The 16,154-nt window shown below is 39.1% G+C and overlaps 1 protein-coding gene across 8 annotated transcripts in view; it reads left to right on the top strand.

Moving 5' to 3' along the window:
* The first annotated feature begins 6,462 nt into the window (after positions 1–6,462).
* Positions 6,463–16,154, top strand: part of WDR17 (WD repeat domain 17) — a 61,406-nt gene continuing 51,714 nt past the window's right edge. For 6 of the 8 annotated variants that reach the window (XR_016281310.1, XR_016281309.1, XM_089525443.1 and 3 more), the window contains exon 1: positions 15,461–15,676. Coding sequence is in view for 4 of the 8 variants with exons in the window: in XM_089525443.1 (XP_089381569.1) it covers positions 15,611–15,676 (66 nt within the window). In the remaining 4 variants the exon portion in view is untranslated. Of the gene's footprint in view, positions 6,547–15,460; positions 15,677–15,750; positions 15,868–16,154 lie in introns of those variants that run through there. The other 2 variants (XM_089525444.1, XM_089525445.1) reach the window with 2 other exon arrangements.

Raw genomic sequence — 16,154 nt, 5'->3', positions numbered from 1 at the left:
ACAACAACTCTGTAGGTAGAAAATAAAAAAACAACATCAGTTTATTGACTAAAGAGTGGAGAAAGGGCCTACCTGCCTTAGAAATCATTCATAAAATGATTGTAGGTTGGTGCTAATATTTCAGTTTATTCTGACTAATTCTCTTTATGAGTTGACATTACATTGAAATGTTCAAAGTTACATTACAGCCTTTTTTAAAAAAATAAATACTATACTAGAATTGGGTTTGGTTTGATAAAGACACTACTTATGTTCCCCGTCTCCTCAAATGCCGAATTCAAGTTCACTTGTGCAATTCTTTTTTTAAAATATAAAAAATACAAGTGCTTTTTCACACTTGTTCTCCTGCTTTGAGATTTAAGAAAATCAGTATATTTAGAATATATAAATATTTGTAATATCTATAACAATACACACACATCAAAATGATTGTATTTAAGGCAAAATATCCACCATAAGCTGGTGTAGAAACTTGCAAAAAATTTCAAGGGCACTTGATGTGATAACATTTTTCTCCTGCGTTCAGAGATGCTGTTGTTGTTAGCTGCCCTCGAATCGACCTCAAGCAATGGCAAAGTTCACCTTATCCTCCACAGCTCTTCTTAAGTCATGTAGGTTCAGGCTGGTGACTCCCTGAGTTTATCCATGTGGCATGCAGCCTTCCTCTCTTTCTATTGCCTTCTACTTTTCCTAGCATTTTTGTCTATTCTCATGATGTGGCCAAAGTGTGACAGCCTCAGTTTAATCATCTTGGCTTCCAGGGAGAGCTCAGGCTTGACCTGTTGAAGGACCCATTTGTTTGACTTTTGGGCTGTCCATGGTATTCTCAGCACTCTTCTCTAGCACCACACCTCAAATGAGTTGGTTTTCTTTTTATCTGCTTTCTTTAATGTCCAGCTCTCACATCTGTATATAGCTTCAACAATTCTAACTTTAGAGCTTTTGTCTAGTTCTTTCATCTCTGCCCTTCTCATTCTTAGTCTTCTTGTTTCTTGACTGCATCACCATGAGCCAAAGTTGCCTGGAGCACAGCTAACAATAACATGATGCTAAAGAAAGGGGTGGCTAATACAAATTTTATTATGAGGCCTGCTGCCTTGTATGGTTAAAGGAATGGATATTGCTTTCAGACAAGAAACACCTGGAACTTGAAGGTCATAATTTAAGATTTCATTGGCATGGCTACTTTTGGTATGATAAAACTAAGGCATATGCTGAATTTAAAATTGTGTTAGAATACCAAAATTGTTACCAGTCTGGTATAAAGCAGCTAGAAAAAGAAGATGGATGACTACCTCAAGGCCACTTAGTGCACTTCATGGCTGACTGGGAATAAGAATTTGGCTCTCCAAATTCACAATCCAACACTCTCAGCACTACATCACACTGGCACACAATAAAATTAATAAATATAATACAAGACAGAAAGTGAAAGAAAAAGATTTTACAATTTCTACCCACTGGGTTTTCTAATCTCACTGGCAAGATCTCAAAAGTTATGTTCATCTGCACAATATAATAGCAATTTAAAACCACTTATTTGTCCAACTATAGGCCAGTACTGTGGGGTTTTTTAGAAGTGTATAGGACTTCAAAATATGTATTCCACTCAGCTGAACTAAACATTTCCCCCCTGCTTTGCTTACATGAAATATGAAATTATGCCTTTCTGGTGACTAATTTCATCAAGTCCAAAAGGCATTAGTATTTGTAAAACAAGGCTGTTAACTGCCTGCTATTGAATCTTCAGTGTCTACCTGATCTATGTAAATTAGCAGGTGAAGATTTTCAGTGTATTAGATACACATTTTTAGATACAGTTTACTACATAATGGTTGTAAATTTACAAACAGTGGTGATATCACTGCAAGTACATCTGATATTGACACAATCACCTTCTCACCACTCACTAGCAAAATAAATCATTCAGCAATATGCCTTTCTGCAGAGAGTGTCAAGGAGGTTATATCAGATCATTCATGCTTCTCTTTGGAATATATGTTTCTGCTATGAAATAAGATTCTGTCACAGACACTTCTAGCTAAATAAGTTTATTTCCACATGATTCATACTCAAATTTTACTTAAATGTCCACCAGCCTTTGGGGAAAGAGAGCAGGTGACCTCTGGTGGCCAAGAGGTGCAGCTGTCCAAATGAAGACACAATGTTGCATGATGCTGGGCTCTGAATAAGAACTAGTTGTGTGAAACAGTTCAGATACAGAAGAAACAGAGCTATAATTAGAGAATTAGGATGTTCAAGCTAGAGAAATAACCCTCCATTTGTGCTACTGCTAGAAGTGTTTGACAAAGACCATGATTATCCAATATGGAGAAAGGAAAGGAAAGGAAAGGAAGAAAAGAATAATGTCACCAGCATGTCCATTTTTTTTTTTAAAAAAAAGGGGCAGTACACACTCTAGTTCCATGTCAGTGGGATTTCAATAGCCTAGCTCTGTCACAGGATTACAACACAAGTCCTCAACTGGCTAATAGTTCAAATATATCACTACAACCATATTCATATTCATATTACTTAATGAGTTTTGAAAAATACATGTCCCTCTTCTGTTTTTACAACAGCCCAGTTGTGCACATAGAGTATATGAAAGAGTGTATGAGTATACTTTTATTCATTTTCCTAGAGTATGTGGAAGTAGAATTCAAATGGATAGCTCTTATTCAGAAACCATAATATCAAAATATTTCCTTGTTCTGGAAAAAGCTGTTTTGCTCATGTACAAACAGTATGTTCCAGAGAACCAGGATACCATCTTGGGCAGATTCCAGATGGTGATGCTGGGGACAGTTGTTCTCGTAAAAGAGAACTGACATCTGGCGTCCCTCAGAGCGCCATTCTGTCCCCCGTGCTTTTTAACATTTACACGAAGTCGCTGGGAGAGATCATCCAGATACATGGGGCCCAGTGTTATCAATGTGCCAATGACACCCAAATCCACTTCTCTATGTCTCTGACTGTTGCAGTGACTAAAGATGGCATCTTTCCTCTGAATGCCTGCCTTGAGTCAGTAATGGACTGGATGAGGGAAAACAAACTCAAGCTGAATCCAGAGAAAACGGAGGTGCTCGTGATAGGTGCCCCTGGTCCGGGGAAGATTTCCCAACCCATCCTTGATGGGGTCACACTTCCCCTGAAGAATGAAGTTTGCAGTTTGGGAGTACTCCTGGACTCGTCTCTACAGTTGACATCTCAGGTGGAGGTGATAGCCAGGAGTGCATGGTGTCAACTTAGGCTGATACACCAACTGCGCCCCTACCTGGCTCAGGGGGACCTTGAAACAGTAGTACATGGACTGGTAACCTCTCGTTTAGATTTCTGTAATGCGCTCTACATGGGGCTATCTTTGTATCAAGTTCGGAAGCTCCAACTGATTCAGAATGCTGCAGCCAGACTGATCACCAAGACACCGAGATCAGAGCATACTACACCGGTGTTGAAATCTCTACATTGGCTGCTGATTAGCTTCTGGGCGCAATACAAAGTGTCGGTTATTACCTATAAAGCCCTACATGGCCTGGGCCCGAGTTACTTGAGGGAACGCCTCTCCTTACATAATCTGCTCCACACTCTCAGGACATCTGGCACAAAAATATTAGAACACCCCAAAACCAGGTTGAAAACCACCTCTTGTAAAACGTTTTCTGCGATGGCCCCTAGACTGTGGAACAACTTACCGGAAGAGATCCATCTTATACCTTCTTTGGAAGCCTTCAAGAGGGCATTGAATGTTAATGTTAAAAAGCACTTTAAACCTGCCTTTGCACTTTTCCCCCTGATTTTCTTCAGTAATTGTTCTATACTTTTGCTATTTGCTCCGCTTGTAGTATGGTGTCATTTGCATATCTTAAATTGATGATGTTTTGTCCTCCAATTTTCACAGCTCCTACCTCTGAGTCTAATCCTGCTTTAGGTATTATATTTTCAGCCAGCAAATACAGAAAACAAAATGCTGGCCAACAGACTGGAAAACTCTCAATATACATCCCCATCCACAAAAAAGGAGACACAAAAGACTCCAGCAACTATAGGACGATAGCATTAATTTCCCACACAAGCAAAATGATACTTAAAATTCTGCAACACAAACTCCAATGACATATGTACAGAGAAATCTCAGAGGTACAAGCAGGGTTCAGGAAAGGTTGGGGCACTAGGGACCACATTGCAAACATATGATGGCTAATAGAGTACACCAAGGAATTCCAAAAGAAAATCAGTATGTTCCTAGCCAGGTGGGCCAGTTAAAGCACTAAATCCTGGATTCCTCCTTCATCCTTCACTTTATTGTACAAAGTAGCATGGCATGTAACATTGCAGAAAGGCTTCCTTTCAAGTCGGCCTGTGTGAGATTCTTTCAGTAGGCTGCATGTGGGAAGGAGAGACAGAAGAACTTAATATAAGGAGGATTAAGAATGATATGGGCAAATTGTCCCATTATGCTAAATTGCTTGGTCTCTCATTCTGACTTTTTAACCTTATTTCTCTCCAAAGCCCCAGCAGCCGATGCTAGCTTTTGGCTGTCGCTGGTGCCAAGTGGCAACTTACTTTGCTTTTCATCACTACCTGTTTCATTTTCCTTGAATATCCTACATTTTACAGTGCCTTGCCCTCCTTTGCAGTTATGACATGAGGTCTCTCTGCTCTGACAAAGAAGGCTGAAGGCCTTGTAAAACTACAAATCCCAGGATCCCAATGGATGGAACAAGAGCTGTCAAACTGCATCATTTCTGCAGTGTAGATACATCCATAGTCCATTGCTCAAACTTCTATGACTACACTGGATCTCTGCTATTTGGCTCCATTTATACATTGAGGCTGCATTCGTACTGCAGAAACAATCCAGGTTTGACGCCACTTTAACTGCCATGGCTCAATGCTCTGGAATTCTGGGAATTGTAGTTTGTTGTGACACCAGAGCTCTCTGACAGAGAAAGCTAAATGTCTCACAAAAACACAAATCCCAGAGTTTCACAGCATTGAACCATGGCAGTTAAAGTTGTGTCAAACCGGATTATTTCTACAGTGAGGATGTGGGTCCAAAACACACTGCAGAAATAATCCAGTTTGAGACCAATAATCAATAATCAAACTGGATTATTTCTGCAGTGTGTTTTGGGCCTTATATTCATATTCATATGCATATAGAAATATATCCATATTTATTCTCTACCCTTTCTGTTTAGCACCCTATAGCTTCTGGAAATAAAATAACTACCTTTTCTGGGAAACTCCTTTGAAGTTCATTTTCCTTGTAAGCAATTTTCAAAAAGTAACTTTTCTGTAATTATCATCTATCTATTTATCTTTCCAATCTTTCAGTATTGATTTTATTTTTTAAATTAAATTTCTATTCTTCTTTTCTTCCTTGCCTTCTTGATGGCCTTTCTCTTCATCATGAAGTAATTAATCAATAATGTAATAATTACTTTTTCCCCCACTAACAAACTCACACAGGAATCACATTTCTATTCTCTATTTTTTCCTGTGATGTCTGAAATGAACTTGATATTTCATAGATTATTTTATGTCCCGGAAGATATAAGACATTTAGCCTCGTTTTATTCTTTTAAAGTATTTTAATCACTTTTGTCTTTTTAACTATATTTTGTTCGTTTATAAAATCTGTTTTAATACTGTAATAATTTTATTTTATTTAAAGTAACAACTTTTTTAAAAAAATAGTACTGTTCTTAATCTTATAAGCTGCTGTGAGTCCCAGTTTTGGGGAAAGGGCAGGATATAAATATTATTATTATTATTATTATTATTTATATCCCATCGTTTTCCCAAAACTGGGGCTCAGAGCAGCTTACAGGATTATGAACAATACTATACAATAATAATTATAATATATATAATTATATAATATAATAATTATAATACAATATATATATGTTTTAAGTGTGTGTGTATATATATATATATGATTATATATTAATTATATATATTAATATATTACATTAATATCATATTAATATAATATAGTAATATTATATTAATATATTATATATTGATTATATATGTATAATTATATATTAATAAATATTAATATTGAATTCTGGGGACTGTAGTTTTTTGTGAGACATTTTGCCTTCTCTGTCAGAGAGCTCTGGTGCCACAATAAACTACAACTCCCAGGATCCCCTAGCACTGGGCCAGAGCAGTTAAAGTGGTCTCAAACTGGATTATTTGTGCAGGTAAGGAGCAAAGGGAAAGCCAGGTGTGGAAAGCAGTGTGTGTTTTGGGCCTCAGAAACACTGCTGCTCAAGGCAGCCTCTCATAGTCATTTCCCTTCAAGGCCTTCCTCCTTACGTCTCCCCGTTACCATGGCAACACATGCCCCCGCCCCGCCGACTGCCTTCGAGGTGACGTCACCTGCTCAGGGCTTCATCTCCCCCTCCTCCTCAGGAGGGGAGGGAGCGGAGGCGGGCCCCCGGGGTTGCCATGGAGACGAGGTTAGCTCTGGCTGGCTGCTGCAGCCGTCCCTCTTGAGGCTGTCCGCCAGGACTCCCGCGACTCTGGCAGGTAAGGAGCCAAAGGGGAAGAAGGAGCCAGGAGAGGAGAGCCTTGGAGAGGCTGCGGTGAGAGGAGCAGGCGAGGCGGAGGGAGGAGGGAGGGAGGGACCAAGCAGCTGCAAGGACAAATGAATGGGGGCGGAGAAGTGTGGCTTGTGCCTCTGGGACTAAAAGAGAGGGCCCTGGATGGAGGTGGAGGTGGTGGTTGTGCGCCTTCAAGTCGTTTCTGTCTTAGGGCGACCCTGTAAGGGGTTTTCTTGGCAAGATTTGGTGGTTTGCCATGAGGCTGAGAGAGTGTGACTCTGAGGCTGAGAGAGTGTGACTCAGAGTGTGACTCCATCCTCTGAGGCTGAGAGAGTGTGACTTGTTCCCCTCCTCCCTCAAAGTCACCAAGTTGGTTTCTATGGCCGAGTCCGGATTCGAACCCAGGTCTCCAAAGACATAGCCCAGCACTCAAACCACTGTGCCACAGAGTTTGGAGGGATGAAATCTGATGGGGCATTGGGAACATCTCCATTATACAAACAACATAGTTTGACACCACTTGGACTGCCCAGGCTCCATCCTACAGAGTCCTGGAGTTGGTAGTTTGGTGAGGCACCATCACTCTTTGGGCAGAGGAGACCTTGTAAAACTACAGATCCCAATGCAATGCTTCATAGGATGGAGCCACCAGACTCAAAGTGGTGTCAAGCTGCATTCTTTTCTACCATGAACCATTATTGCTACGGCCGTGTGGTTAAAGCGGTCTCAAACTGGATTCTGTCTGCAGTGTGTTCTGGACTTTAGCCACTAGCTCTGTGACGGACTTGTTTGTATCCTCTAGGAAATACTTTAAGTGCCAATTCAGGGTCCTGCCAGGAAAGTTACTCATTATAGGACCAAGTAGTTTGGCACGCGCAACGTTTTCAATGGATTCAATTTCTTCTTCGTTACAAGGGCATGGTCTATTCTCGTATGCCTCTCTCTGTAATAGCATCCATCTAAAATGGCTCTTTAAAAAAAATCTGCCGATATTTTAGAATAGTTGAATTTGGGGAATTCGAAAGTGAAGTCAAAATTGCAGGTTTCATTGGCATTTGATAAAGACTATTGGAGATCTATGTCCTCCATGGCCCCTGGTGTGTTTCATATCTGAGTCAAACCTTGGTCTCCAAAGTTGAAGTCCTATGCTCAAGCCACTATGCCACACTGGTGTCCCATGACCATGACTCTATTCTAGCTGGATCCATTAATTGGATTTAGCCCTTATTCTTTTTAAGCCTGAGGAAGTGCTGTTGCCTGCCTTTCTTTCACTCTTCTGTGGGTGGATGTGGGGAGTGTAATTGTAAATCCTCCTGTGCTTTTCACTTCCACCAGTTTACTCATCCGTTGGTCCTTTGTGTCCTTGCTCCTTGATCAAGGAGAAATAGAAGCAGAGGTCTTAGCAAGTGGTTACAATAAAACACCTGCCTGCCCCTGTTAACCAGCTTTCTGTGTGTTACACTATATATATATATATATATATATATATATATATATATATATTACAGTCTTTCTAATTTGGTGGTTTGAGTGTCCATGAGAAAACGATTAATGGAAAATATCTTTTTCAGCCCCTCAAATAAAAAGACAGTTATATTAAATGCACGTGTTTCTGTGTACCTTTTGACAGTGTGACACCTTGATCTTTCTTACTGCCTGGAGGAAGAATGAAGTGATGACTGTAACATTTTTGCTGTCTTAGGAAAAAAGCCAGGCATAGTATTGAAATACTAGCCCTAACCTGCACATACAAATAAATACAGGTAACATACAGATAAATAGCTGTGTTAAATCATTCCACATCATAACATGCAGGTAAATAGCTGGGTTAAATTTAGCTATTCCATATCATACCGATAAATAGCTGTGTTAAATTAGCTCTGAATGAATGCCTGGAGGAGGTAATAGGCTGGATGAGGAAAAACAAATTGAAACTGAATCCAAACAAAACAGAGGTGCTTGCCATCAAGGGTCCTAATTTGGGAATGGAGTTGTGTCAACCAGTTCTGGATGGGGTTACACTTCCCCTGAAGGACTGTGTTTGCAGCTTGGGAGTGCTCCTGGATCCGTCAGTCCAAATGTCAGCCCAGGTAGATGCATCGGTCAAGAGTGCTTAGTATCAATTTCGGCTGATATGCCAGCTGCACCCCTCCCTACATCTGGACCTAAAGATAGTGGTGCACGTGCTGGTAACCTCAAAGTTGGACTTCTGCAGTGCGCTTTACATTGGGCTAGCTCTGTGCCAAATTTGGAAATTTCAGTTCGTTCAAAATATGGCAGCCAGATTGGTTACAGGAACATCCAGGAGTGAACATATTACACCCATACTCTCAAGTCAGTCCTTTGGCTGCCAAATAGTTTCCAGGCAAAGTACAAAGTGTTGGTTTTGACCTTCAAAGCCCTACATGGTTTGGGTCCAGGTTATCTCCTGTACAATCCGCCCTGAATATTGAGGTCCTCTGGGGGGGCAGCTATTACCCAGAGGATTTTCTTTATGGCCTCCCCCAAGACTGTGGAATAACCAGCCAGAAGACAGCTAAACCAGCTGTCGGAATATAAGACACATTTCAAGACCCATCTCTTCCGGCAGGCCTATCCAGGCAGTTGTTAATCATTAATTTTTAAATTTTATACTTTATTAATTATCATTCTATGAATTGTAATATAAATAGTGCATAGATCTCTTAATATGTGCATTTATGCAGCTTAATGTGTATATTTTATGCAATGATGATGTTTTAACTATGTCTCAAGCTGTGAGGAGAGGCGGGTAAGAAACAGAATAATAATAATAATAATTATTATTATTATTATTATTATTATAACAAACAGTAGCAACAGAACAGCAAGGATGCCACATATAAATGGAAAAGCTGTTGAACAACAATACAATAAGGTAATTGCACAAAGAAACTGGAATATATTAATAGACTATTAAACCAAAAATGTGCCAAAGGAAAATTCAGACAACCATTTTCTTTTTTCTTATATATTATGAAACTTACAGACTGTGGAGTATCCCCTCCGTGGAACTTGACAATCTAAAAGAAACAAATACATGTTAGGTCATAGATGTATTTTTGAAAAGAGGTGAAACTTTTACTTACTAATAACATCTTGGTAGTGGGGCCACTACATACTGGATCACTTCAGGGAATCAGCTTCTCTAATAACAGATTTTTTCACAAAGTTCATTTTAATCTAATAGAGAATTGAGTTTCTAAGATGGTGCTAACTTGTCACCTAAGGATTCATTTACACACTGTACAATATAGTAATGTTTAATTGCAGAAAGATGTACCTACCCCACAGGAGCCAATGTTTTTGAACGTTAGAGTTAACTCTGCTCCTTCTCACTCTTCTGTCTGTGGTCCTCTAATATTCAGAACAGATTTCTTCTCTGTTCATCCTGACGGTCATACTTTGAACAAGCTTTTGCCCCTTACCCTGCAAGTTATTAATCTGCTTAAATGCATATTTAGTGCTTTAAACAAAAAGCTAGTCCAGTTTTTAAAATTTGAAAGTCGATTTTAAAAGAGTCTTGGCTTTATGGTCAATGCACAGGCCAGTCAACCTTCTCTTTGTTAGCCACCTTGCTTGGTACACTGAATCCTGTTGTCACTGAGGGGTTATTCAGATGGTTTAAATAATCCCGGTAGAATGTTGAATCTGTCTTGTTCGCATGGTTTTTGAATGTGTCAATTATTACATTTTTTGGGGGGGATACTCCCCAAAACCCAGATTAATTTATCTCAAGGGTCCCCCCCTCAGTTTTCCTCAAGATTTGCATTGTCAGCTGGACCCAGGATAAAATTCTTTATGTCTTGAATGTGTATTGAATATATCAGGATCATTGACTCCATCTTCATTTGTAGTGCTGACATGTGTGGACAACAGAACTTGCAGAGATGCACAGAGATGTGGTTCCAATTAAAAAATAATAATGTGAACCAATCAGGAATATATGAATGAGATTATTTGCAAAACTAACTGTGTAGATAACCTCCAAATTAGATTCCCTGAGGAATTTTGTAATCCAATGATATACATTGTAAACCAGCCAAAGGGGGTGACGATGTCTCCCCAGAATGTCTTATTTTGTAAGGGGCACTTGGTGTACATTTAAGGGAGCTTGAGAATAGTTTAGCTACAGATAGTTCTTCTTAGTTCAGTTGGATTCATGCAACCAGTTACTACCAAGCAACTACTTCAGCATTTACTATGGGGAAGCTCAGTTGTTGTTAGCTGCCCTTGAGTTGACTTCGACTCATGGCAATGCTGTGGATGAGATATCTCCAAGTCTCCCTTTCCTCCACTGCTCTGCTTACTTCCTGCAGCTTCATGCCTGTGTCCTCCCTAATTGAATCTAGCCATCTGGTGTGTGATCTATCTCTCCTGGTTCTACCCTCAATGTTTCCCACCATTATTGTCTTTTCCAAAGCCATGCCTTCTCACGATGTGGCCAAAGTATTACAGCCTCAATTTAATCATCTTGGACTCCAGGGGTATTTCTGGCCTGATTCACTCAAGGACCCATTTGATTGTCTTTCTGGCTGTCCACAGTATCCTCAGCACTCTTCTCCAACACCACATCTCAAATGAGTTCATTTTCTTTTTATCTGTTGTTGTTTTTTTTACAGTCCAGCTCTCACATCCATACATGGTGATTGGGAATGCTATGGCTTGGACAATTCTAACTTTGGTGCTCAGTTGTATATCTTTACTCTTTAGGATCTTCTCTAGCTCTTTCATGGCTGACCTTCCCAGTCCTGGTCTTCTTGTTATCTCTTGGTTGCAGTCTCCTTTCTGGGTGATGCTTGATACCAGGAACAAGATATTTTTGATTATTTCAATTTCCTCATTGTCTGGTTTGAATTTATGTAGGTCCTCCATGGTCATTATTTTTGTTTTATGTTCAGCAGCAGGCCTGCCTTTGCACTTTCCTCCTTGACCTTCCTTAGTAATTGTTTTCCACTATTAATATTGTGTTGTCCACATATCTTAGATTGTTGACCTTCCTTCCTCCTTTCTTCGCTCCTCCTGCTTCTGAGTCTAGCCCTGCTCTTCGTATAATATTTTTAGCATACAAGCTGAACAAATATGGGGATAATATGCAGCCTTGCCTGACTCCTTTGCCTATTGGGAACCATTCTGTTTTTTCATATTCTGGTCAGACAGCATATGATGTGATTTGTTAGACAACATATGAGGTGATAATCAGTCCCATGATGCCAGCTTTACAAAGGTAGAACTTATAGACATGTAGAATCCCAGTCATAGAAAGTTGTACCATATTGGGCTGTTGCTTAGGATGCTTCTGTTTAAACAACACAAAATGTATTTGGAAATAGTGCATTCTTACCAGCCAACCAGTTTATCTGACTGACTGACACTGGTGTCTGGCAGTTCTCTCTTGGTTTATTATTTGCTGTTTATTTTCAGTAAATCTTCCTTGAAGGAGACACTAACAGTACAGTTGAGGGGGCGGGGTACAAATAACACTTTGCAGTAAGGTTTGTGGGGCACATCTCTTGTTCTTGGTATTCATCTACAGAAGTTTCTGTATACTATGTTAGAACATGTGTATAAATTAAGACAATAAATAGACTAAGAACTTTTAACCTTCTGAGAGTCTAAGCAGAAGCAATTATATTTCCATTTTCTTACCTTTGCAGAATCATTGTTACTTTTCATTTTCATGTTGTCTTTTCTCTCACGTATCTTGTGGTCATTCACACTTATTTTTTTGAACGAAGAGATTCACATCTCCATGCTGATTCAGAACCGATTCAGAATCCATTCGGTGTTCCCACTATGTTTACCACAATCACATCTTTCTTTGCCATTTTAACCCTGCCACCATTCACATTTGCCACCAGATCGATTTAAAATGGAGGTGCCTCCATTAGTGGGAACGATGTGCTGCAATCCGAATCGATTCAGTAGCGTGGTCACACTACCGGAAATGCAGCCGGTTGTGGCTCCTAAAAAAAGAACTGCTAAAAGGTCCGGTGCCAAATGCACTGGTTTAAGTGGGCTTTTTGGTCACTACCGCTCCCTGCAAACTGCACCAAGTGCAGTTGGGGCAAGTGTGAATTTCACAGAAATAAACCAGTTCCACACTAGTTTACTTCTGTGGTGTGAACTGGGCTTTAGTATCTATTTGTTTTGTAAGAGTCTAGTTGAGTCTTTATTACCTTGTGTAGGGTGCTAACTGGGAAATGGTACAGCCATTATATCACCATAGAACTTTAAAAAATCTTCACTTACTACTACATGTAGTAATGATTACTGAGTGTTGATTTTGACATTTTAATATGCTTAATAGCTCATCTAAAGAACTACCAATCTTGCTGTGAATCTGTTGAATTACCAGACCTTCAGGAGAGGAACTTCTAATGACACTTGCAGAGTCCTATGTAATGGGGACATGTGAGAGAGCACCCTTCATGTATCACTCCCAAATAGTGGAATGCACATCCTCAGAGCTGTGAAACATCCCAGTCCCTCTACTTTTAGACACAAATCTTTAAGCATGGCTTTTAGCTTGCTCCATTACTAATGTTCTTAATAATACACCGTTGGATGCTTTTGTTAATTTTTAATGTTAATTTTTATGTTTATGGCTTTGACAGGGAAGTGGTAAAGAAAATCTATAAACCAATTACAGTGGTAGCAGCTTCTGTATCTTAAAGGTGTGTCCAGTTTTAGGGGCCTCTTCTCCAAATTGCATATTCATGAGTTCTCTGTCTATGTTTAATCACAGATTTTATCACGATGGTGACACAAATGACCGAATTAAGTAATTAGCATTACATTGGATAGGATTTGCATATGTGCCTACCTTGAAAACTACAGGGCTTACATTCAAAAGCTGGTCTATATTAAGAACAAATAATGGATTTCACATTTTTCCTAGCTATAGATTTAATACAACTTGAATGCATTTTATTTTAAGTGAATTACAGTATCTGATTCATAGACTGGAAAAATGTATTTGTTGAGCATTCCTTGCTGTTTAAAAAGAGGAGGTGTACTGAGTAGAAGTCTTACAGTGTAGCATTAAATATATTAAAACAGGAACAGGCGTTCACAGTGTGATTCACTTTATTTTCTACCCGGACCTAAATTGACTCATAAGCAATCTCTATTGAGTTTAAATCCTGAGAGTTTTTGGCAATGCACATGTCTCCTGTGAAATAAATCCCATTTGGTTTTTTTCTGATTTATTCTCAGGTATAAAATGTTCCATTGTATAAAATGGTAGCTATCTTTGGTCTAAAACACACTGCAGGGGTAATCCAGTGTGAGACCACTTTAACTGCCCTGGCTCAATGCTAGAGAATTCTGGGAATTGTAGTTTTGTGAGACATTTAGCCTTCTCTGTCAGAGAGCTCTGGTGCCACAATAAACTATAATTCCCAGGATTCTCTAACACTGAGCCAGGGCAGTTAAAGCAATCTCAAAAGTTTATTATTTCTGCAGTGTAATTTGGACCTTTGTTCATGCAAAAACAAGCAAGGATGATGTGATATTTGGAAGATGAACAAATTAATTGTGGCATAAGCTTTCAACGATTGGAACATAGGTCATAAGATCCCCTTCCAGGTCATTTTCCTTCAGACTGTTATGCTGTTCTAGAAGTCAGGCAAGAATGAAAACATGTTTTTTCTGATAAAGTTTAGGATGAGGCAGACATTTATACAGGAGAATTGTCCTGTGAAAGTAAAATTAAACACCATTCTACCCCAGTGATGGTGAACCTTTTATAGGCCGAGTGCCTAAATTGCAATCCAAAACCCACTTATTTATTGCAAAGTGCTGTGTCCCTCTGGCTTTCTAGTAACAAACTCTGGCAAACTCTGTGTTGGGCCGATGGCACATGTGCCCAGAGAGAGAGCTCTGAGTGCCACCTCTGGCACACGTGCCATAGGTTCTCCATCACTGTTCTATCTCATGTCAACTCTTTTTTTTAATTACCACATATTGCTAAAATAAACATCTAGGTGGGCAGAGAGGAAATTCTTTGTGGGTGGAATTCAGAGACATAGCCATGTTAATCTGGAATATTATATGCAAAGGGATTTTGTAGCATCTTTGAGATTAACTGAGGAAAAGACATTGTGGCATAAGCTTTCATAGGCTTGGTTTATTTCCTCATATGCATCTGAGTGTTCTCTCAGGTACAAACGTCGTGTTTTTGTTATTTGCGGTTTTTCCACATTCATGGGAGTCCAATGACCCTAATCCCAGCAAATGTGGAATGATGAGTGTTCTTTGTAACTGTGATTGGACTAGGAGCATGGCAGACAATGGACAGAAGATAAATGAGTTGTTACTTTGGGACATATCAGCCAGCTTTCTCTTAAGTAAGTCAGCTCAGATACCTGACCAATCAAAAGCACCGAGACTTAACTTTTATAAGGTGATTACTTTGTTAGTGCTTAAAATGCAATATTATTCACCTTTACTTGAAAGTAAAGCCTATTAAAGAGTAATGTAGTGGTTTGAGCGTGGGACCATGACTTTGAAGACCAAACCATCCCTGGAAACCCACTTGGTGGCCTTGAGTAAATCACATTCTCGCAATCTCGGAGGAATGCAAGGACAAACCTTTGAACAAATATTGCAGAACAAACCTATGGTAGGCTTGCCTTAAGATCACCATAAGCCAGAAACTACTTAAAGCTATACACCACCAACAACAAAAGGCCCATTAAATTCAGAGGGATTTTTGTTTTTTCTTACACTGCATAATATTAAAACATTTTAAGGTGTGCATGTGCAATGTTATAATATTTTGTTCATAATGCAATTCCCATTTTCTAGACTAAACCCCATATTTATGTCCTAATCCTCTTCAGATTTTTAAAAAACATTTTCTCCTAAATATTCATAGTCTTAAGTCTTGCTATTATAGAGCAATTGATTTTACAGAGTGCAGAGCTCATGTCTGTGTAGTCTCGGTAAAATTTCACACAGAATCCGTATTGCCAGAACATTATTCAGGTGCTTAGTTATCAATTCATCATTTTGAATTCTAATACAACATGGCTTGGATGACCTGTATTTCGTATTGGTTTGATGAAGATGATTGGTATGAAGGACAACAAAGCGTAAGACTCTTTCTTTAAAAAATAACTCTTAAGTATTTGTCTCACTGCGTCTTCTGTTTATTGTGTGTTTCTAGTACCATTTTGCTCTGCAGTACTATGATTGGATCAGAAATACTTATTGAAGAGATGAAACCTGAGTTATTACTATAATACAGTGTTTTCTAATTACAGTGTAGTGTACAGATCTAAAGGTAAGCTACCAGTCGACAAATGCTGATGTTTGGCTGTGTGTTTTAATATACTTTTAAAAGGTCTGTTGAACTGAAAGAAATTAAGTGCAATAACCCTAAAGGTGTGAATTAATTAAGAACAGATTACAGCTAGAATAGATGCCATTTTCCAGAAAAATTAATAATTTTTAATTCAGATTCTCTAGGAAGGTGTAAGCTTATTTTAGAATAAGAAATAGGTTGCTATGGCAATCGTTGTACAACGTTGGGGAGGGCATTTAAAAAGATATTGGACAAGCCTATGTTCC

Source organism: Sceloporus occidentalis, unplaced genomic scaffold (assembly GCF_023333645.1).
Source record: "Sceloporus occidentalis isolate IW3139 unplaced genomic scaffold, rSceOcc1.0.p SCAF_5, whole genome shotgun sequence".
In the NCBI taxonomy this organism is placed as follows: domain Eukaryota; kingdom Metazoa; phylum Chordata; class Lepidosauria; order Squamata; family Phrynosomatidae; genus Sceloporus; species Sceloporus occidentalis.
Note: the sequence above shows the minus strand (reverse complement) of the source record. Positions and strands in the feature narration are given on the sequence as shown.